This window comes from Emydura macquarii, unplaced genomic scaffold (genome assembly GCF_026122565.2).
Source record: "Emydura macquarii macquarii isolate MOO-44397 ecotype Brisbane River unplaced genomic scaffold, CSIRO-AGI_Emac_v2 contig_3530, whole genome shotgun sequence".
Taxonomy (NCBI): domain Eukaryota; kingdom Metazoa; phylum Chordata; order Testudines; family Chelidae; genus Emydura; species Emydura macquarii.
The window spans coordinates 6,531,819-6,556,985 of NW_027133667.1; the positions used below are offsets into that span (position 1 = coordinate 6,531,819).

Consider the following 25,167-nt stretch of genomic DNA (forward strand, 5'->3'; position numbering starts at 1 on the left):
GGTGATGGTTTGAAAAGAATAAATCCCAGCGAAAGTCAATAGGATTAGTGCTCTTGCCTCCCTGAGGCACTTTGGAAAAGCCCATCCTGTAACTTCATTTTTTATAAGGTAATTTTTATAAGGTACTCAAATACCATGATGATGAGCTCATAATATACAGACAGACAAACAGTTGGTGAGTTTGGGTCCTATGTAGTCTTTTGTTGAGATGACAGTGGTGCCTCTAGTGCAGTTATGATTTTTTTAACAGAATTCTCAGAGCAATTCTATCTGGCTTTTGGAGGCCAAGCCCTGTCTCCTTTTTAATTTCCACCCAACCCATAACATAATCTTATTTGTCAGCATTGTTTTATTAAGGCCCTGATTGAATATTTGAATGTGCAATTACTCTGTATATTAAAAATCATTCAGACATTTTTGGTGGAAACCAGGAACATTCAAATGTCTCTACAAATCAGAAAACACATATTTTTTCCACTTTCCTGTCATTTGAAATTATCTCAGGACCTGATTCTGCCAGCCTTCTGTTGAAATTAATGGAAGTATTCCAGAGTAAGGTACTGGTCAATGTGAGTAAAAGCAACAGAATACGGTCCTAAAGTAATTCTGGTTTTCAAGATATTATTTTATAATGTAACACTTAGCGACTGTGTATCAGAGCTAGCGGACGCTGCTGGAGTATACTGTGTATGAGGGAGACGAGGCTGTTGTAGGTATTTTTAATGTCATCTTGTGGAACTGAAAAAGGGCCCACTATTTAATAAAATAGCTTAAATTAGATTCATTTGGAAAGTGAACGAAAAAGTGATGATGATGATGAAGGTGTGTAGAATGTTTTACTAGAAATCTAGATAATGGCATATAAAGGTGGAAAAGGCTGCCCACAAATATTTTTACTATTTTATTGTCTCACAATATCTAAAATAAAAAAAGCATTTACATTATATTTAATAGAAACGTCCTGGTAAAGTGATTAAATATTGAGTAATACTAACCTATGTGGTTATTCATTCCTTTTGGTTTTCATTGTAATAATCTGGATGGTATTAATGTCATTATTAACTGTATTCTTGGGAATGTCCTTTGTAATTCAGTACTAAGTAAATGGATCGTTATTTTAATATTAGTAATTAATCACCAACTAGCATAAATAAAAGGACATAGATGTTATGAGGGTTTGGAACTTTAACTAGCACATGGCAATAGTAAACTGAGAAATGCTGCTATAGGAGTGTATTTGAGTTAGCTCGGAAGCTGAAAAACCAGAGAGGGAACAACCCTGTGACAATACAGTAACTGACTGCAGCTATGGTCAGAAAAATGATCAGGTAAAAATGACACCTTCTTACTTCACAGATCTGCTCCCTGTTTGCTTTTTGCTCCTGTTAGCCCCATAGAACCTGCTAAACTACTGGGAAGTGAGACTGAATCTGTCCCAGCTCTCCCATCAACACAATTACTAAATCCTTATTGCAATATCTTTCTCTGGAGGTATACAGGCTTTGGGTTACCTCATTCGGAATAGAGTTACTGGTGATGTGTCAGAGTAGGAATGAGCATTGCTTGATTCTCCCATTGAGTTTGCGGGGATTGCAGCTATAGAACTGTGTTTTTAATTGTGTACTGAACAAATTTTATATGGAAACCGTTGCGAACAACTGGGGAAACCCCTAAGTCTGTGTCTGAGTGGGAAAAGGTGAAGCTTTATCCAGCAACTAAAGCCCTAAGGACCACGTCATGGCCCATCCTGTGCACTCCACAGGAGATCGAGGGGGTATAAGACACCTCCTTACACCTTTGCACTGGTTACCTGCATCATGTATAGCTAGACAACAAGAATAACAAGACAATGATAGTCTTTCCACTGATTTCAGTTGCCCCTGGATCAGGCCCTCAGGGCTCAATCTTGAGTGGCAGTGAGCACACAAAACTCCCATTGAACCTAACGGGAGTTTTACATGTTCAGCGTCATTTAGGGTTGGTCATAGAATTGGTCCCTAAGTGAAGGAGTAGAATTTAATGCTGTCTAAGGATTCTATTTTCTGTAGCTGAATAATATGGAGTTGATATGAATCATTGAGACCTTTACTTGATTTCTGTTTCTCTTATTTTTGTATTTCTTTCTTGCCCCACCGTGACAGAAATGTATTGGCTGGTCTTGTAAACTGGGAGCAGTAAAAATAAATGTAAGCTGGTATAGAGCTTACCATTGTTTCAGTTCCATGGTTCTGTATAATGGCTTGTGTTCACAGCAGGGAAACAAATGCATAAAAGATACTCAAGACCAAGTGACTGTTTTATTGTGTCTGTGCTCAGTGTTGCTTTTTTTTTTTTTTGTACAAGTTATTAGAAGCCTTTGGGAGTGAATCATTATGAGCAGTGTGGATCTGAAAGTAAAGCAGTATCTGTCAGTAAGGCTAGCTCTTAACTGAAACCTTAATTTAAATTGAAGAAGAGGAAAAACTCACAACACACTAATGAAATTCAGAAAAAACTTCACTGGAGTTGCCTAAAAAAAGGAAAAACCCTGTCCCAGTTATGAATAAAAGGAATAAAAAATAAAACATTCAGTATAAAAGTCTGCTTCTAAAATATACTCTGGCAACCTTAATTCTTGATGTTATAGTTAAATAAATACTTATCTGATTTTCTTTGGACTGGAATTCTTTGTGCTCGTATCTCTTCAGTCAGAGGTCATATAAAACAAGTACGTGGGAGACACAAAAGTGAACTTTGCAGGCAATCTGCACCTTGACTTTATGAAGTCTGATAGCATTGAGATACTCTGGTCAGGTGGCTGAGGTAAAACTTAGTTAACTGGTGTGACATTAAGTGATATAGGGCAAAATTTTCAAAAGTGCCTAAGTGATTTGGGTGCCTAAGGGTAATTCTCACTTACTGGAATTTTGCCTACTAAGTCATTTAGGCACCTTTGAAAACGTTCCCCTTAGGGACGAAAACTATTAGAAAATAATACTATGTGAGGTGTTTAAAATATACAGGCTATGTCTACACTTGTGTGCATCCCCACGTACTTGTCCCAGTAATACTAACATATGGAACCCATATCTGTGCAAAGAGTCTACGCATGCAGTGCTGGGCACAGGTATACACTGTGCACAGGCATATACCTGTGTTCATGCTGACCCCTTTTGGTACATGACGGTAGCACTACCATTGCAGGGCCGGTATCCCAGAGACCTGTGTGTCACAGAAGACATTCTGGGAACCACTTGGCTGTGTGTTATTGGTACTATATGCCACTTTTACACATTCGGTGATGGCAGCTCTTGCTCACCTCTGCCAAACTGTGTGGAAGACATGGATCCAAGTCAATGACGAAGTGGTTCTGCTCCTGCTCTCAAGACAAATGTTCACGTGGGTTCATTGCCAGATACTGGGTGGAATTAGCCAGAAATTTTTGAGATGCTGAAGACAGCTGATTGAGAGGGTGAATGAAAATCCACTGTAGTCCCATGGAACAGAGATGATGAATTCCGCGGTTGCAGTGGCATTCCTGCCACTTCTGGTTCTGGAAAACCAGCACAAAGTGGTGGGGCCACATTGTCTTGGAAATCTGGGAGGATGACCAGTGGCAGCAGAACTTCCAAATGAGGAAGCAGAGCTTCATGGAGTTGTGTGAGGAACTTGCACCAACTCACCAGTGCCACACCACTCAATTTCAGAAACCCATACCACTACAGAAGTGGGTGGCCACTGCCCTTTGGAATCTGGCAACATATGACAGCTACTGGTCAGTTGCAAACCAGTTTGAGGTTGGGAAGCCAACTATCAGGGAGGTGGTTCTATAGGTTTGCCAGGCTATCCATACTGAAATCTACCCACAGGTGGTTGCCGTAACTCAGGTCCCTGAAATAATAGCTGGATTTCAAAGGAAGGGGTTTCTGAACTGTGCAGGAGCCATCAATGGAACACGCATACCAATACTTTTTCCACCAAAATGGTCAAATGAATATGTGAACCAAAATGTTACAAGCCAATTAAGCCAATCCAAGGCTTAATGGACCATAGTGGTTGGTGCATGAACACCAATGTTGGGGACACAGGAAAAGTCCATGATGCCAAGGTGTTCAGGGGTTCGGGATTGTATTGCAGAAGGAAAGAAGGAACTTTATTCCCCAGAAATAGTGTGGTGACGTATGGTTTTTTTGTTCTAACAGTTATTTTGGGGCACCCCACATACCCATTCCTAACTTGGCTCATGACGCTGTATCCCAACACTGCTGACCAAGAAAAAGGGACTTCAGCTACAGACTGAGTGGCTACAGAATGGTAGTGGAGTGTGTGTTTGGGTGGCTGAAAGCTTGTTGGTGTTACTGACAGACCCATCTGGATGCCAATGTATCTTACACATTTTGCATAATCGAGGTATGTGAGGATAAGGGGGAATACTTCTTGACTGAGTGGGCAAGGGACAGATCTGGTATTTGAAGCCTGTGCAGGCTGCCAGATCACAATCATGTGCACACAGCTGTTCCTGGAAAGCAAGGAAAATAGGTGGTGCTATTTGCTTGCACACCATGGAACAATGAGGAGCCAGAAGGTGACTTTGGACTGTGCCGAGAGACACTATGTGATGCTATGGTGCTTCTGTAAATGCTCAATATAGCATTGCTATATAGTTGTGTTGTGACATACATTGGTGGGTTTAGATCGCGGCAGCTGATGTTAACGTACCAAATGAAAGCAGACCATTATGTGAGGGCTCTTCTGCAGGGTCGATACCGTTTGGCCATGGTTTTTGTTATATGTTAACAACTCTGTGTCGTGGTGCTCTCTGGGGAGCACTTAATCATTCTGAAAGTAACTGAGGACCGGTCTACACTGCCGGCGAAATTCAGCGGCAGTTGATAGGAGTTATGCAAGCTACTCTGTGTAGCTTGCGTAACTCCCGTCAACTTTGTAAATTCTGTTTAGCGCGTTGTCCCCACTGTTCTGCGCTGATGGGAAATGTGTACCTGTCGATGCAGCACTACGCTTTTTGGGAAGGTGGTTTTATTAGATCAACTTCCAGTTTGATTGAGCATGTCTTCACTGCCACTCAATTGAACTGGAAAAATTGATCTGACAGCAGCGAATTTGCCGCCATATGTAGACATAGTCCGAAAAACAGGTCTGTAAAGTTTTGGGAGGGTCTTCCCACATTCCTTCTTCACACTGTTTTCTGCAACCAGTGCTGGCAGCACTGATCAGCTGCTATGCATGAGCACTCCCATGGTTGCCTTTGGTGACTGTTTGCTGGGGGTGGAGGAGGGAGGGTCGTAAAATCACTTCTCCGTCTCAGGTATCTTCAGTGTTGATTTAGTTTTGTTTCCTTTGTCTGTATTGCCACTTAAATTATTAACAAAGCCATAAAGACATTCAAGTAAACTTCTCTGGTTTTCGTTCTGGTGCACTGCATAGCCACAGTTTTTTTCAGAGTTTTGTTCATTGTCATAAACCCTGCTCCTATTTTTTTATTCTTTTTTTGGCTAAACATTGGGAAATTCATGGCTGCTGGGGAGGTGGAAAGGATGTGTGGGAAAGACAGAGAATGCATTGTCTTTTTATGGCATCACTGCATGAGAGAGTTACAGAACTGATAGTCATGTGCTATGTGTCCTGATGACCCATCCCAAACTTATGGGAAATATCCCATTGAGGATACTCGGAAAGCAAGGTGCATGCACAAGTGAAGGGAACAGTAACTTTTATTTAAAAGTTTGATGGCACATAGAACAAAAACAGTTCTTAACAGGAACTGCGAGTGAACCAAAAACTGGGTCGAATTCCCTGAGCGATCTGAAAACATTACTTTGTGCAGCTGTCTCTTTGTCCTTCCTCTTATGTTGACCGGGGGAAATAGCTGAGGGAAAATTGTGGGGGATGGTTTTTGAGGAGGAGACATCTCCTGCATGGAGTTTGAGGGCTGAACAGGCTGGAGGGAGCGCCTCGGGCTCATCGTTCCCCACCTGCATGCTCTGGGAGGTTCTCCTTCAAGGGCTTTCAGGTGCCAGCGAAGGATGTTGTGCCAGAAGACCAGCATGCTCCTCCTCACCATGGAGGAGGTAGTGTTGGATCCACCCCCTCAGCAGTATCCAGAGAGGCCTGTGGAGGAGATGTTGCCTGTTTCCAGACAAGACCAGTGGCCCCGGCAGCATGTGGGCCCCAAAAACTTTCCACCACCAGTTGTGCTAGTGACTGCAGAAGTGAACAATCCTCTTCCCTTCCCTGTGGCATGAATCCAGATCTAGGGACTGGTTCATCAGTGCCTCAACTTGCCTAAGAGCCTAAACATCCCATGCCCAAGAAAGCCAAACTGTTCCTGTCTTTTCTTGTATATGCCAATGTGCACATGCTCCAGGTCTGTCTCTACCTGCCTCTGCTGTCTCTGTGGTGCTGTTCCTACTCTCCTGGCAGAATGGGTACCCTGCTGGCATCAGAACATCCTGCTGAGTCAAACACAAGGGTAGCATTATATTTCATTTCTCTTTTGAAGGAACCTGAGAACCCTCTCCCTGCCCCACTCATGCACACACACAAACTGTGCTACCAAAAGCTGCAGTGTGGGTATTTCTTAATATCTCAGGAATGCAACTTCTCAGACAGCTTTTGCAGCCCACGAGGAATGAGCTGAGGCAAATAATGGTAAGGTTCCTGTAGTACTGTTATTAAAATGTTGTAATGTTTATAGTGCATCAAGGAACCATTTGGGGTGGGGTTTGGTTCCTTTTGGGGATATATGAGCAGGCACCGATTTGAAAAGATGGACATTAAAGCACTGGAATGGAAGAGAGAGATGTCTTTCCAGTCCTGTGGAGGAGGTATGACCCCACCTCTGCCAGCACGATGTTTCATCTAAAGATCATCTCTCTACATATTGCTGAGTGGAAGGGTTTGGAGAGCTACAAAGATGGACCACACTCATTTGCCCAGCCATTGAACCTGAACAACAAGCTTGAATTTTTTCCACACAGAACACTGGCTGAATTATGCTCATGGGACTGGGAGGCAATTCAAGAGGAAACTGAAAGTAGTCTAAACTAGCAGATGGACTTCCCATGAAAGAGGAACAGAGAACCCCAAAGAACATGCACCCACCCACCCCATAACCTCCCCTGCATCACCAGAAAGTTCAGCCTCTCTGTCCAGCGAACGGCATTGGAGAGGGACAGGGAAATGGAGAGTTGTGCTACAAGTGTATTTTCTTTCCTGAACTTCCTGCATGGCCCAAGGACTATCAGTGTCAGTGCTGGCCAAGAAAGGCACAAATACAGGGGCACAGTGACCACTTGTTAATACTCTGTTATAGCTTCTGCTAAATATTTTACGGTGGTTCATGGAATTCCAATAAAATAATTGATTTACAGTTGTGTCTGGCTTGAGGATCATGTCAGGTTGGAGCAGGGGGCTGGGGAAGGGGGCAGTTTCAGGCATGTATAACTGGAGCAAGAGGAAATATTTCTGGGGAATGCGGGGATGTACTGTAATTTGCCAGCCTTGATTTCTGGTTCCAACAGTGACTCTGGGTCCTTCTCAGGCTTCTCATGGGGGGAAATTCCTCAGCCAGGTCTGGAAGGTAGAGGTGCAGAATCACATGCTCCTCTTCCTCCATGACTGCCAATGCTTCCTCCAGGAATTCCCCCAAGGTCCCCGCTGCCTCTTTGGTGTCACATTGTATGATGAAGCTGGTGGACATCTTGAGTCAGGCTCTGTTCTTGCAGCCTTGGAGAGCACTCAGTCCAGTTCATTGGAGAATGGGCATAAGCAACCTTCCTGGAGTAATTGTTTGTCCTTCACCCTTGGTACAAGAGCCTGAGGTGCTTCATGAGCTCCCAGGAGTGGGACGGAGTCCAGTGAATGCTCACCTCCTGCAGCCTCCGTGAAATCTCCAGGTGCATGTCCATGCTCCTGCCAACCTGAGTGAAGCTATGAAGGACGGTGTATTCTGACCATATGCTGATCAGCACCTGAGTGTGCTTCAAAAACCAGGCAGCAGCTCTTGGCATGTCCTTCATGGTCGCCTGTGCTGATCAATAGCATTCCCCAGAAAACTGTTCTGAAGAACTCAGCACAGGACACTACTACTACAGGCAAAGACTGGTCTGGGACCTTTCCTTAAGGGTGAGGCAGCAAAAGGTTCAAGGCATTGTGGGGAAGGCCCTGGAGGACACTTGTGACCTCATATATACCCCTTGCTTCCCTCTGCACTGCACTGTAGAATGAATACAGGGCTATGCCCAAGCAGTGGCACGTACTTACCCATACCCTTCAGGTGTACTACTTGCTTGCCCTTCACTCGCTTTCAGGAACATGCTTTAGGGCTTCAGATGTGGACAATAATGGGGTTGTGGTATGACAAAGCACATGGAACTGTACAGTTGCAAATGTAGAAGTAGCTATATAGACACATCTCGTGGCAGTGTGTGTACATATGTATCCCTGCTTGGTCCATTAGCTGGGTTTGAATATGGGAATTTCAGCATTAAAAGCATGAACCTCCACTGCTTGAGCTAAAGAACCTTACACAGTAGCTGAGAGCTGTAGTGTTCCAGCTTCTAGAGGGGGACAAAACCCCAAACTTTGCTAGTGTCACTTACATATGCACTATTCAAGATCTCAAAATAGGATTTAAGTGGTGCACAGGCTTTGTGCTTGTCCTCTGCACAAGGATGGATTTCATCTGTATGAATTACTGACCAGAATATTTATTATAATAATACATATTAATTTATTCATTCCCAATTGCTTCTCGGTACCTTAACAAAATATACATAATTAATACAAACATGGAAACAAAGCCGCACATCATAACAGAGCTATTAAACAGGAACAGAACAGAAACATTAGTAACCTCCATTCCACACTTACCAAAAATACTCCTCTCACAAACCCACAATATATGGTGCCACCACAATTACATTAAAAATAGAAAGTCAGGAGACTTGCTCCAAAGGATATCAAAATGACTTATATTGAACCCAGGGAGCAAGAGAATTCCAAGTCATTGATGGCAATCTATGCATACCAGTTGTCTCCAGACAACACTATGGTATCAGTCCCCAGGGACAGAGGACCTTGAGCTGGGGTCTATGGATTGTCTCAGTGAAACCTTTAATTTTAATTCTGGTACCTTGATTCTACAGAGAGGGACACATTAGAAATGACATAGATGAGATTAGATACTTTGGAATGGTAACTATCCAGTCTACTGCAGAACTCATTTGTTGTTTCAAGACTTATGGCAATAAGTTTCCCACAGGTAGACTGATTTTACGATATATTATTTAGGCATTTAAGGGTAACTCCAGCCTCTTGCACCATGGATGTAGTTCAGCTGTTTTGAAGGATATATGTATAGACAAGGCAAGGGTGTAGATCCTTGTTTCAGGGCATAAACACAGCCTTCTCCCTGTGGAGGCTGGAGAATCCCACGTAAGGGCCCACTGGGCTACAGTAACCTCTGAGGAGCTCCTCTTCAGCCATTGTGCTGCCAGGATGGAAATATTTTTCCCCCTCCACTGCCCCAGACATTGGGCAGAGTATTTGGGTCTGATTTACTTATAGTAAGATTCTGAAGCACACTCATTCTACAATAGGCAGTCTGTGCAGACATCAGAGCAGAAATGTCAGTGTAATGAGTGAAAACACCTGAGCGGTTATAATACAGTAGAACCCCATTTATCCAATCTATTTGGGAACAGGGTCAGATTGAATAATCCAAAATTCAGATAATCAGGAGAATGGGCAGAGAACTTTCTATCTGTTATTTTAAGATGTACAGTTTCTTTTAAATGAGCTGACCCAGAAAAACATTAATATAGCCCCCTTCTTTATTTACAGCATACACAAACCACTACATCTAGTAAAGGGTATCAGTTTTTAAAAATGCAGAAATGATAAACATTAAAGCATTAAAACATAGCCTTCTTCTTTAGTGTACACAAACCATTACTAGTAAGCCATACTTGTTTTTAAAAATGCAGAAATTATCATTTTAAGTGGCAAGAACAACAATACTAATGGTAACAACTAGTAACAATATGTAATATGTAAAGTATCCAGCACAGTGGTAGGTACAACAGCACTCATGTTTATAATGGCTCGAAAAAAATCTGACCATTTGCATTGTTTTAGATGAGAGGTTCTCTTCTTCACTGAGCAATCACGGAGTCGCTTCATCAGCAAAAGTTCAATGTGTGCACTGGTTGTTCGGTTACTATGGAGAGCCATATTGGGAGGTCGGATAAACAGGGATACACTGTACTATATCTGAAAGCAGCTGCAATCTATTCCTAGCTGATGGTCACTTTAGAGTCACCATATAGATGGACTGCAATGGAATAAGACTAGTACAACTGGTATAGCCCATTCCAAATAGCCTACTTTTCCTGTGACAGCCATGCTTTCCGGCCTCTTCAGTTTTCCTTCCATGTTATATTTTATAGTATGTGGAATACAGCATACTTTGAAAATTTAGAAATAGCATTTTCCTTTACATTACTGGCATGCTTTCTTCAATGTCCAACATATTGTCAAATGCTTGTTGTCTGGATAATAATTTTTCAAGGTCATTTTTCCATCTACTCAGTATATGGAATATTTCAATGGATGAAAAAGGGATGATCCTGAGTCATGAATTCTTATTATTTATTTGCCATTTGTTAAGCGCTGCAGCATACAAAGAGGAAGACATAGTAACTATCTAGGGAGTTTACAAATCTGTACAAGAACTTTTCCATTTAAATATAACAAATTACCTCCACAACTGGCTTTCTGAGGGAAGAAGCCCATTCTGCACATTCCAAATATAACAAAATTTGTGCTATAAAACTGTATCACCTGACCCTTGCATTATAATATAATTTACAACTCCATACATTTTCATTACCATCTTTTTAATGCATGAATAATTTTAGCAACTGCCTACTGAACCAAAGATTAAACATCACGAAATCATAATCTGTCACTCTCACTTAAATTATGATAGTTGTAAGAAATATTATTAAAATATCTAAGTTACCACCATCCGCTGGGTTTTCCTGCCCCGTCTTGTCTGTGTTTTAGATTGTAAGTAGAACTGCAGGGGGAAAAATTCTCAATTTTTGAAATGTCAATAAAAATAGTTTGTGATTTTTAATTTTTGAAAATTCTCCCTCCCCTTCCCCCCCAAAAAAATATTTTGCTGCTTTTACAACTCACTTATGGACGGGTCTAATACTTCAGTATAAATGACATTTTTATTACAGTTTTTCATTAAAAGTTTTTTAAAAGTTTGCAATTTCTTTTATTTGTTTGTTTTTTCCCAGCTGTAATTGCACGAGCCTTCAGGGACAGGCTGTGTTTGATCTGTGTTTTGGGTATGGTTCCAAGCACCAGGTTGGTGCTTAGTAAACAAATAACCATTAACAAAAAAACAATGATACAAATGGTCTGACACTTTGGGTTATTCTGTGAATGGGGTTTCATTCATTTCCATTAAAAGTGTTTGGAAATGTAATTTAAAAAATAAAGATTGCAAACCATAGCTGTAAACCTCAACATACAGAATAAGGCCAAAGAGATACTCTGCCAAGGCATCCCCTTGGCTATGGTAGACCTCAGGTCACCCAGGTGGTGGCGGTGGCGGTGGCAGGGGTATCTAAAGGCTATTTAGGAACGATAATACCACCTGGGGTATGCTATCTTTTTTTCTTAATAGCCACAGGACAAGATGGAAGCATCATGTGTGTCTCCTTTGCCTTTCCTCTGGCCTGCCCACTCCCTTACCTGGGCCAGTCAATCTCTATCCTCTCCCCCAGCATGGACCTTAGACTGTGTTAAGAAGCATCCATAGGGTATTTATTGCAGAGGGGAAGGGGATGGTGATATCAAGGTACCTACATCCTCTTTCCACATTTAATGGGGTGAGATCCACACAAAGAGAGTCCCTTCTGCATATGGACATATTGATCATAATCTGGTCCCATGTATGTAAACTAGTACTAATAACTGAGGCTGTATTAGAATAAAAATGCAGATATGCCAAAACTGTTAAATGTAATTTAAGATTTTTCATCCCTTTTGTGAACGGGTGGGAAAACGTCACTTTTGGTTTGTTCATGTTTTATTCGTATTTTCCAGAAGTGTTTTTTAATGCACTGTAATTTATAAAATTGTAAGGAGTGAGTCACAAAATAAGAGGAGTCAGAAGAGGTGAAGTGGCCAGTCCCATTTGATGCGTACTGACTGTGAGGAAGAGTCATTTCGAAATATTTGTAACCTTTTCAAGCAATGAAAATTGCCTCTGTGCATAGGTGCATACATCGCAACCTATTAATTTTCAGAGCAAAACCCCAGCAAAACGATATTACATGGGAATGGGATAATGGCTGACCTGCACAACATTCAATCTAAATAAGATTCCAGGATTGTCACTATGTCTATGGTTCACTCTGAAGCTTAGAAAGTCTGTTGGGTCACTGTGAAGTGATGCAAGCCTGGTTGAGAGCATTTTTTGTTCATCACCAAGTTGACTCATCACTGAGACTTGTGGGCAGTTACTGTCCAATTTTTCAGTTCTCAGCCATTTTTGGCACTTTTGCACATGCAGCATGGGCAACCAGCTATTTGTATTTATTAATGGTACAAGAAAGAATGTAAAGCTAGTCTGAAACCTACATTCTCCAATTTAGAGTTACAATTAGAGGCCCTGATTCAGAAAAGCAATGAAGCACGTGGTTACAGGCATCTTTGCTAACAATGGTATTTAAGCATATATTTAAATTTAGCATGCATGTTAGTCTCATTGACTTCAATGGGATTTCCCATGCTCACCACTGGGGAGGAAGAGCCAAATCTGACCCATAATTATCAGCAACATACTGTGTATCACCTTCTACACAGACATTATCAATGGGATGTTACAGTAAAATATTTCATAATCACATCCACGTATCATCACTGGTTTACCATAAATGGCCCACTAACGAGATATACTTACAAGCTAGCCTCAGAGGTATTAAGTAGCTTCAGCCCATTTCTCAATGCACATATAAGTACAGGTATTGAAGCCTGATCCCAAGCTCTTTAAAGTCAATGGAAAGACCTCCATTGTCTTCACCGAGTATTGGATTGAGCCTTTAGTTCTGAATATATAACTTTCTCTCTGTTCATTTTTGTGTTTTTAAGGTTTAGAAAGTGTGTGGATTTTTTGTTTTGTTTCACTGGAGAAAGATACCTGAACATTACCTACCATATCAGCTGTCAAATGTATTTGGTTTGTAGGGAAATTACTGTACACATGGGTGGGATAAAGGGTCCCTAATTCATATATCTTGCTTTATCCTTCATTTCTCAAGCTTCAGATATATGCAACAGGGCCATGTTATTTCTTTGTTCCATCTCTAGGCAGTGTCTCTCTCTTGCATATATATAATATCTCTATAAGTAAGTAAGTTTCAGAAGAAGAAATTTTATTTGGACTTTGTCCATCTTTCCCAGTGTTGTACATCACCCTCCTAAAAGTGTGTTTCACCCAGGAAGGAAGGAAATAGTGTAAGGAATGCTACTTTGCTCTTTCTTTCTTTCTATGTTCCAATAGAACACAGAAGAAGGAAATGGTAAAGAGCTTCATGTTGATGACTTTTTCGAGTACAATGACCTCTCTAAATGCTCACAAAATGAGGTGAGTTTTTCACACCCACACAGATTTTTCACACATTTGTGGAACGGGTTTAAATTTATGTGCAGGTACATTAGGTTGATATCTCAACACCTTATTTCCTCGTGTGGAGGGTAGAACACTGAATCCGTTCAAGAGATGACATTAGTATATCTCCATGACATTGACATGTAAGGATCCTATATTCGGCATTTCTTGTCCCTCAGTCTGAATGCAACAGCACTCTGGTCCTACCAGAATGGAATATCAGAGTTCTGAGGTTGTTCCTGAACTAAAGTCCTGAATCTGCAACTCAAAAGCCAGTCACCAAAATATTAATACATTTTTAATTTTTTTATACGTCAAATAATTTTTTTGGAAAACCTTATTTATAATCTCTTTATAAACACATCTAAGTGAGATTGTGTCTTTGGCAAAATAGGTTTCTGCATTCATTTTTTGAATGTTTCTACAATTTTGGATTGTTTGAACCATTTGCATAATGAACAAATTCTCACAATATTTTTCCTTTTCAGGAAAGCATAGATTTGGGTGAAATCATGTTTTCCCTTTGCTATTTACCTACTGCTGGGCGAATGACGTTAACAGTAATCAAATGTAGAAATCTCAAAGCCATGGACATAACTGGCGCATCAGGTGGGTGTGCTTCTTTTCATTTAACAGTGTGGAGTTCTGTTCTGAAAAGTGGCTGCATAAAAACAGCAACTTCTTACTCAACAAATATGTATATTTTGAATATGCGGAGTCATATCTGCTCAGTTTTGTGAAAAAATATGAGGGGAGGATTTTTCTTTTTATTAGCTGTTCAGAGTGAAATGAGGATTCTGTTTCATCTTGTTCATGATCAACTGAATTGTTTACTAAGTTCCAAACAATTCTATGCAAAGCCATTGAAAGCAATAGCCATTGAGGGCACTCACTGAAGACAATGGGATTATGCAGGAGTATGTGAGGGTATAATTTGGCCAACCCAACATTTAATATTTTGATGTTGATGAGATAAAACACTGGTTGGCTATCCAAGTTCAGGCTGAGTTTGCGGGACTGTTTTTGTTTTTGTTCTTGGTTTATTTTATTTATTTATTTATTTTTTGGAGTGGGGGGAGGGGAGTTAGTTGTAAACTGAAACTTTATATGGAAAGCACTGCAAAACAAACATGTAACTCCACAATCTCATTGTACCAGAGACACTTTTCAGAATGGAACTGCTCTTTAAAAGACACCCTTTTAGTGGAGCATTAAAAATTTCAATATTCAGTCTGTGGAATATTTTGATATAGTTGACGGTAAATTGTACTTTGATATTCACCTACAAGGTTTTTTGTTTTTTTAAAGTACGTTTTGCTTTTCTTTCTGGAGGGCTAGGATTAATTTATCCTCATAAGATAATAGTGGGAGATAATTAAGAGAAAATTAAGTGGGAGAAATTTTCAAAGGACACAACTCCCATTGACTTTCAATGGGAATTAGGTACCTAACTGCCCTCTGCACTTCTGAAAATCTCCTCTTTTTTATTTTTAACTAATATGATTACCACATGAAAACTTCAAGAGAACTGGTTAAGGAGGAGAGTTCTACATTAGAACTACTGGCTGAGTATGATGTCTGGGTGGGTGTATCTATTCTGTCTGCTTGCACCATTCTTTTGAGTAGGCAAGATATTGAAATTGCAGAGGAGACAGATCTAGTTGTCTTATGTCACTAAGACCTATATAACTTAGGTTTTCATGAATGTTAACCTGCTAAGAATTTGCTGCTCTTTTGCTTTACATTTCAACTGCATTGAGTCGAGTGTGTAACAATGACTTCCTGTTACTCAGATCCATATGTCAAAGTATCACTGATGTGTGAGGGTCGAAGGCTGAAAAAGCGGAAAACAACTACAAAGAAAAACACACTTAATCCAGTTTATAATGAGGCCATCATCTTTGATATTCCTCCAGAGAATGTGGACCAGGTCAGCCTCTCCATTGCCGTGATGGATTATGATCGGTAAGCACTATTTGTTCCCTGAAAATATTAATCTTCAGAAAGTGGTTACCTCATTATTGCAATTGACTTATTATTTTAACTGCCTCATATTTTAAGTAAATTCACTGTCACTAAAATAACACTTTTGAATCCTCTGCTAGAGGAGTTCAAAGCAACCATACCTTTCAGAGTTCAAGCATTTTTATCAGTGTCATTATTGATGGTATGAAGAAAATTAATCATGACTGAAAATTATCATGTAAATGTAACCCACATTGACAGTGTGAGTCTTTGTCCCCTTCAGTGACTAGACCATGTAAGAGGCTTAAAAGTCTGCAACAACTTCCAGCTAATGGAGGTATTCCTTTAGCTCAGGCAGTAGAGAAGATTTTAGCTCTATGGCCCTGGGTTAAATTCTTGCTGATAATGCAACCAGGAGACTCGTTAGCTCAAGTCAACTACCCTGTCCCTGCCTACTTCCTATCCCCATACAGGGGAGGGAAATACCCCAAAACTACATTGTCCACCTATGTTCTGATATGCACAGAGATCCATCCCTTCCTATCCTTTATCAGATTGTTTCCCAGCACAAAGGGGACAACCCCATCTCTATGACTAAAATAGCCTGGAGGTTGCAAGTCATGTTAGAGATGGATTGACAGAACAGTGCTTGAGCGGAGCCTACTTTACTCACACCTACTGTTAGTCATGAGCTCCAGAGGCATTCGAAATTATAGGAGGGGAATCAGCAGTAAAAACTGAGTAAATAATATAAAAGCTGTGGTGAATTTTCCCCATCATTTAATTCCTGAGCCTGCTTAACTTAAGACAGTGGCTGTGAAAGGCTTAGGGAGAGAAGGGTACAGTGAGTTATTTTAGTCCTTCTATAACACTCTTCATCTGCTGGTTTCAAAAGCTTTGGCAGAAGGGAATTTAAGTATCATTGCTTGTTTACAGAGGGAAGAAATGAGAAAGAGACAGGAAGTGACTTAGCCAAGGTCACAGAATGGGTCAATATCAGAGCCAGAGCTATTAAGCATTTAGCTGGTGTTAAGATTTTGCCTGTCATGGTTACACCCCTGAATGCCTTGACAAGAACTATAGATCTGCTTTGCACATTTCTGTCCCTGAGGTTCTAATTATTATAACAGACTAAAGATGAAAAATATACCTTAAGATCACCTGTTACTCTTGGATCCTCCATGGATCCCATTCCTCCAATTCCCACTCATCTTCCCTCTCCTCACAATTTAAAACACAACAGCAAAACATGTAACTAACTAACCTGTGCCATTCAAAACCTATAGACAACTATATACAGTACAAGCTCAGAGTTACAAACATCAGAGTTATAAACTGATCGGTCAACCACACACCTAATTTGGAACTGGAAGCACACAATTAGGCAGCAGCAGAGACGACAACAACAACAACAACAAAAAAGCAAATACAGTACAGTACTGTGCTAAATGTAAGCTACTAAAAATAGGGAAAGTTTAAAAAAAAAAAGATTTGACAAGATTCAGAAACTGTTTCTGTGCTTATTTCATTTAAATTTAGATGGTAAAAAGCAGCATTTTTCTTCTGCATAGTAAAGTTTCAAAGCTGTATTAAATTAATGTTCAGATGTAAACTTTTGAAAGAACAACTATAATGTTTTGTTCAGAGTTACAAACATTTCAGAGTTACGAACAACCTCCATTCTTGAGGTGTTCGTAACTCTGAGGTTCTACTGTATAAGAAACCCATGGATCTCCACATTTACCTTCATAGATCCAGTATCCACTCCAACTACACCAAGAAATCTGTTAACTACATCCAGGCCCTCAGATACCACAGAGTATGCTCTGAGGAGAAAGTTCAGGATACACACCTTAACACATTTAAAACCACCTTCGTCAAACAAGGACACTCCTCCAGAGAAGTAGATAATATTATGGAATGGGACACCCAAACACCCCTAGAAAACCTGCTTCAACACAGAGATAAAACCGCCTCTGACCTCACACCTTTAGTTGTCACCTACCACCCCACACTGATACCCATACGGGGCATCATTGAGCAACTACAACCTATACTTGATGGGGACCCCATCCTGAAAGAGATCTTTCTGAATCTCTCTTGGCCTTCAAACACGCCCGCCCACCCCGCCTCTCCAAGCTCATCATCAAAAGCAAACTCCCCGCAGACCACATTGCACTAAATGCCCCAATAACAACTATGTGGGTAAGACCAGATAATCACTGCACTCTCAAATGAACTCACACAGGAAAAGGATAAAAGACAAAAATACCACATCACCCAGGGGTGAACTCTTTTCACAAAGTGATCCCTCTATAGCTAACCCCTCAGTCCTCGCCCTCAAAGGAAACCTACACAACACTTTCAAAAGATGAGCCTAGGAGCTTAAGTTCCTAACTGTGCTAGACCCTAAAAATAATGGAGTGAATAGAGACACTGGATTTATGGCTTACTACAACGATCTATAACCCACTAACAACCCCTCCAGCGGTTTCACTCCCCCCTTACCCTGCCTTCCTTTCTTCCCTATGACTGGAGGAGTGTTAACGAGCCACTTCACCTTGAATGGTCCCTTGAAATATGTATTAACTATATATACTAAACAATCTGTTCCACCTTGTATTTAGCTGTGACACGCTGAGTAAGACCATGTCTACACATACAGCACTGAAGCAGCACAGCTATATCAATACAGCTGCGCCACTGCAGCGCATGTGGTGAAGACACTCTGTGCCAATGGGAAAGAGCTCTTTCATCAGCATAAAAAAAATCACGCCCGCAAGCAGCATGACCTATGTCAATGGGAGAGCTTCTCCTGCCAACATATTGCTGTGCACACTAGTGCTTATGTCAGTGTAACTTATGTCACTCAGGCGGTGGAATATTCACACTTCTGAGCAACATACATTTTGCCGACATAGGTGGTAGTGTAGACAAAGCCTAAGTTTCCCAGACTTGAAGAAGAGATCTGTGTAAGCTCAAAAGCTTGTCTCTCTCCCCAAAAGATGTTGGTTCAATAAAAGATATTACCTCACCCATCTTGTCCTTCTAAAATCCTGAGACCAACACAGCTACAATGCTGCATACCCAAAACCATGGTCTTTTATCTGTATGTTATCAGTGTCTCCAACTCTTTGCTTGTTCTTTTGGATTGTAAATTTTCCAGGGTAGGGTCAATCTCTTCATCTGTGACTTTGTAGCTCCTTGCAAAATGGTGCCCCAAACCTGACTGGGATTTTTAGGAGTTCCTGCAATATATATGAATAATAACAATAATGTGGGCATCTTCAAGAACATTTTGTGCTAAACCAATCAAACTGCATTATGGTTCAAAGAAGTTAATAAATCTATTAATGTTAAAAAAAACCCATTCTCTGCCCTTCTACAATCCTCAGAGTAGGACACAATGAAGTGATCGGGGTGTGTAGGACAGGACTTGATGCTGAAGGACTTGGAAGAGATCACTGGAATGAAATGCTGGCTTATCCTCGTAAACCTATAACTCATTGGCATCCGTTGGTAGAGGTAAGAAGTAGAGTATCTCCATAGCCAACTTGTTGCTGTCTCTCTGCATTTAATAATGCATTTCTACAAGCACCTGAGAATCATGGCAGTCACTAAAGTGTGAATATCACTTCCCATGTGGAAAGCTCATACAAGGTCCTCCACACCACTTCAATCTTTCATGAGTTGTATGTGATGGGAGGAGAGAGAGTTGAATGGCCAGGCAGGGAGGCCTGTGCATATCTTGCACGCTGCAGAAAAGCACCTTGCACCGCCCTGCAAAGGCTGGCATGAAGATCCACTTTGGGGAAGGCCAGGGGTCGGAAATTGACCCTGGGTTTCAGGGGCGGATTTCACTTGCTCAGCCTCCAGAACTCCATTGGAATAGGGCCTGAAGTTTCTTATGTTTGTGGATGGAATTTTTCTCAAAATAGGCCAGGGTTAACATATGTCCGGGGTTTCCTGGACAGAGCCTCTTTTTTGAGACTGCTTTCTCTGTCCAGGCGGGGTTTTCAAATAACATGAAATGTTGGGGGGGGAGGGTTGGTCCGTTTCCTGATTGCTCCCTTCCCTGCATCTGCAGCTGATTGGTCTATTCCCTGCAAACCACAGGGATCCTCCCCACTCAACCCCCCACCAGTCCTGGGAAGGGGGTCCACAGGGAGGCGCTGAGTGACAGCTGTCACTGCATCTTGGGCTTGTGCCAGCCGCCCTGCCACCATGACAGAGAGCGACACTGCCCCCCCCCCCCCCCCACCTCCAGTGAATACCCCCACTGCAGGTTCCCCCTCCTCCCTCCAGTGCACCCAACTGTATCCCCCCAGTTGTCCCTCCTCCCCAACTCCTCCTTTTTCCCTTCTCTCCCCACCCCCTCACCTCTTTTTGGGAACCTGAAATAAGTTAACCCTATAAATAGGGGACAGTTAAAAGTAATCTATGACTGGGTTTGTGGCTAAAGAATGCTTTTATTGCTTTTATGCTGTTCTTTTAATCAGTGAGGTTCTGATTTAGGGGTTTACTTTTAAACTGAAAGTGTCACTTCAGAAGTGGCCTTGCTCTGCTCTCAAGGTTTTGAAATTAAGTTCTTTCAGATCTTTTTAGATGCCACCTATTGTTTGTTTTGAGATTACCAAGGTTTGCTTAAAATTACTTGGACGAGGTAATTGCAAACATTTCAAGGGCAATCATTTTCTTCTCTGAAATCATTAGCATTAAAGAGAGTTGTGTAACTAAAATATTGAACTGAGACCCCTCCATTAAATATGTCGAGTTGAGGCTACACACCAGTAGCCACGTACAGAGATGGTAAAACAGTCACTTATTTGACCCTTCTAATCCTAATGCAGGGGAAATTATGTATGTAACCCTGTGAACTTTGAGAAGACACCCTTTCAGTGTCTTATGACCACATCTGGCCTGATGCATAACACCCATTGAAGTCATGGTTTTAGGGCTGAGAAGGGTGCAGACTGGGTTCGTTAGGCAGCAGGCCAGGATTGGGGTCAGGGGGACAAATGTTGTTCACCCCTTCTCTTCAATCAAGCCTTGCAGATAAGCCAGCTGAGAGCTGATACAACCTGAGGCAGCAGTGACTATTTCATGGCTCCTTCTACCGTGGGGGAACCACCCTTAAAAAAGCCTCCCAAGGCTGTGGCAGCTGGGGAGTGTCTACTGGAGCTACAGTGTCAGGGAGAGTATAAGAGAGAGGAACCTGGAGCCAAAACAGTCCAGAGGGCACTGCACAGGGGTTCTTGGCCTCTTCCTGGATTCTCCAGCATGTATGCACGGCTTGGAAACAGAACTGCAGCCCAGTTGATGGTGAAGCAAATCACACCCACATGGAATGATTCAGGGAGGGTCCTTAAGGGGTTCCGCCCAAAAAGTTTCCTTTCCATGGTTACTTCTCCAGAAGGATGTGTCCTGAGGCATAACAATTACTTCTGATTAAATTTTCATTTTCTAAAAATGTCCTTTTCATTGGGGTACAATTCAGTTCCTTCTTTTCGAGAGGGTCCTTATGACTCTCTCATCCTCAGAAATAACCATGATGAATGGAGAGATCTGATGATGTTTGTAAAACTGAAACTTTTCTTTCAGTTACCTGGCCAGGCAACCAGTTTTGATAGCCAGGGGTCTTGTTCATCACCAAAACCGCCACCTACACCCTAGGGCACGAGAATGGATTCATCACATCCAGTATCCAAGCTCCATGTCCATCACACCTACATTAACAGAAGGTTTGGCTTCCTCAGATGAACTGTATCCATATTTTTGTATTAAAATAGATTTTCTTCCTGTTCTAAGTCTTCTATTACAGATTATAATAATTTCTTAATTTAAGAATGAATTTCACTTGAGCCAAAATATTCCTTCCTTATGCAAAGATATTAATTTTTCTCTCTGGCATATGTCCATCATAAAGTATTATTTTGATACAACCTAATTCTTTGCAGATGGAAAGAAATCAGAATAACAAATACATATATATTAGCACTTGAAAACAAATGGAGCTTATGATGCTGTTCCTTTTAAGGTAGCACAAATTGTCATATACAGCACTTACTTGAACTTGCCTCTAAATTATAAATTTTGCACTAAATCTTGTATGACCATTAAAGAAAACCTTTAGACTTTTGATATTCTATAAAAACACAGTTCTAACAACATAATGTCCAGTTTCTCTATGATTGTCTTGAATGTTACTTTGCTGACTGTGGGCCTGAACCAGAGCCACTGAATTCAATGGAAAGGATCCTACTGAATTCATTTGGCTTTAGTTCAGGTTTTATGGACCATGTCCTGCAAATGGATGCATGTAGTTGGACCTTTACAACAATCCTACTGACATTATGCAGACAACTACGTGATAGTTGATATCAAGCTATTTTGACTGGATGCCTTGTTCACATAGGATTTTTTCTGTTCTGTTCCTATGAATTCAATAGGACTGGATGAGATTATTACTTAGATTCAGGCTTTCAGTGAAAATACTTGTGAGTATGAATTTGAAATTTGCCTTCTGTCAGCATAGTGAGGTAAAAACTTAAATGTTACTATTTCATAGAACCTTCCTGCTAGTAAACTCAATTAGAATATTCAGGGGGAAAAATTCAAAATGAACATCAGTTACAGCTAGTTGGTTAAAAAACCTGAATAAATAATTGCATGCTGATTTGCAGTATTGATCCAAGTCTCGCTAAAACTCCAGTTTAGGTCAGTGAAACAGTTTGACAGAGAAAAGACTGCAGGATTGGGCCCTTGACTGTTAAAGGTGATCTGCAACAGGAAAATTAATCAGGGTGGTCCCCCCTCCCTCCCCCCCCCCCCATATAGAGCCAGAAAGGTGTTAGTTTTTTTAAAAAAATCCAAAAACATTTTAACATTAGAAATGTATGTTATGATAGAACTACCAAATTATGACATGACAAGAGTCAAGAGAATGAAAAACTGAGAGGGGGGGATTTTTTCTAAGACTTAAAAAATCTTTTGTATTTGGTTGGCTTTGTTAATACTTATTTTATTTCAGTGACTAACATTTGGATAAAGGGTTTATTTATAAAAATCCATCACCCCCATCTTTTTAATTAAGGTGTGATAACTCCCAGTACATGCTCTGAGATGTCTATCATTTGCTCCAGAAAAACCAGGGAAGGCTAATCTTGACATTCTAGTAAAACCAAGCATAAAATAATTACACACACATACACACAAAATCCACAGCTTTTCTTTATATATGACTGAAAACAAACAAACAAAAAGGGAACAACATTTACAAAAAATCTTTGCAAATCACCTTTACTGAAATCTATAGAAACTGTTTCCTTCTAGAGTTTGATCCTCTTGTCCCGTGGTATTTTAACCCTCAAGATAGTATTTTAATATGTAAATATACATACAGCCTTGCAAATTTTACTCACCCACTTGCCCTGGGTGAGTAAGTTTTTTAAATAGGGGAGTAAACTATAATTTGTTTTTCATCACCATCTTCATCATGAGATTTTGTGCCTGGGCTGGTAAATTTTCATGATAGTTTTGCAAGGCTGATACAGAGACATACCTATGTATCTGGAGATTCGAAAACTATTATGAATATATATTTATCTTAATATAAAGTATTATAGGAAATGGGGTTTGGTGCCCCAAAAGTTACTTTTTTGTAATGTGGTACTGTAACTGCTGACTGAATATTCTTTGCACTTTTTTGCATCTAAAATCCAAAAAAGCGAACAATTTCACAATCAAATGTAGCATTAGTGTTCAGTAATGAACATATTGTTTATAACTTTCTTCATTTTCTATTAATATCATGTATGTTTTATTATACGTGGCAAGATATTTAAATGAACACTTTCTTGGATTTAAATTATTATCCAAAACTGAAGGAATAATAATCTAGTTTGTGTTTCCAAACTTGATTTGTGGGTGCTCTGCCTCTCTGAAAAACCAGGCTGCTGAAATAGGTGCCTAAATATGGATTGAAATGCCTAAATTTAGGCATCCAACTTTGAAAAAAAAAGTCTAGCTGTAGGTTTTTTTACAGATGGTTTCTCATACTGTGCCCTTATCAGTGATGTATTTAAGTAATGTAAAATGCTTATTTTTTCATTGATCTCTTAGGTATTGATCCTGCAAAGTTAAACCTGTGCATGTGAGCAATTCCATTCTTTTCCAGAGGATTGCTCACAAATTATGTGTGTGTGTAACTCCTTGAAGGATTTGGGGCCTTAGATTATACCATTTTTATTGAAGACCATCCTATTTAGAAGTGCACTCCTCAGTCATAAAAGTTCACTCAGAGTAAAAATTTAGCAAAGTCTCAGTGAATGAATAAATAATTTCTCCTACCCATTTTTAAGAAATGTAATTGTGCTTAATTTGTAGAAGAGGTGCAAAAAAAAATTGACAAAATTTGTTGATTGGCTATATTTGCATATTCAAAATGTCATAAATGTTTTGATTTAAACCCAATCAAATTTAGCAAGCGGTTTGTGTAAACAATATTCTAATAACATCTGGCAATTTGAAAAACTCACATTTCTAAAAGCCTGAATTACTTTAAGTTGAATTAGCTGGGCACGGTAATAATTTTTCATATTAATTTTATTTTTTACTACAGAATTGTTAATGCTTTCAGCACAGTAAACCCCACCAACATGTACTGTACTTACATGATGGATTAAATGGCTCTGAAGAAGTAACTTACAATAATACATTTTAAAATGGAAAAGCCCAATTGCAAATTTCTTCAATGAGCCACTGTGGTCTCTTGGATAAATAATTAAATGTTTTCCCACCATACTAATAAGTTTGAAAAAATCATAAAACACACTTTAAACAACAATGAAGCTGTCTGTAGGTCTATGCGAAAGGTTTGAGTAGGATTTGAAAACCAGGGTAGATTTGGGATTCTAGTGGAGCTGCAAACATAATCAGATGTCCACAAATATTCACTGAAGCTGGGCTGATGCAGTTCACACATTGGCGTCTTTTATTTGGACTATAGATCTCTGCACTGCAAATTTCCACGGATGTGTCTCTTCCCTTCCATAATCCCAACACCTAGCCACCTTTTTCTTACAACCTTTTCTCTCCCATGTTTGTGTTCAGGCAGTAGTGATCTGACCCTAGCTTTCCTCTACACTGCCTCAAGATGATTTCTGGCCTTAGAATCTATGAAAGCCCTTCTTTGGATCCTCCTCAACAGGTGCAGGGTGGCTGCATCCATTATTTTCCTTCTTCAGGAAGCTGTCAGAGAAAGCCATTGACCCTTCTCCAGTGTACCATGGTCATCAGGGATTCAGGAAGCAGCATTATTCCCACCTCCTTTCCTTCCAGCAGTCAGCAGGAGAAGGAAAGACACCCTATTCTGCAAGATTAAGTGGCAGAGGAGGGACTGCAGTAACCCATAAATACATCAGGTCAAAAATTTTCCATCAAAATGGCTTTTTTGACCAAATGGATTTTTTTTTTTCACAAAAATGTCCCTTGTTTGTTGAATATTATGCTCT

At 40.4% G+C, this 25,167-nt stretch overlaps 1 protein-coding gene across 1 annotated transcript in view; it reads left to right on the plus strand.

Annotated features, from left to right (window-relative positions):
• The window catches only part of SYT10 (synaptotagmin 10), a 49,546-nt gene extending 28,218 nt beyond the window's left edge, over positions 1-21,328 (plus strand). Inside the window, exons 4-7 of the mRNA XM_067536077.1 lie at positions 14,179-14,299; positions 15,484-15,655; positions 19,051-19,180; positions 21,257-21,328. Of these exons, the coding sequence (XP_067392178.1) occupies positions 14,179-14,299; positions 15,484-15,655; positions 19,051-19,180; positions 21,257-21,328 (495 nt within the window). The remainder of the gene's footprint in view (positions 1-14,178; positions 14,300-15,483; positions 15,656-19,050; positions 19,181-21,256) is intronic.
• Positions 21,329-25,167: the final 3,839 nt, after the last annotated feature.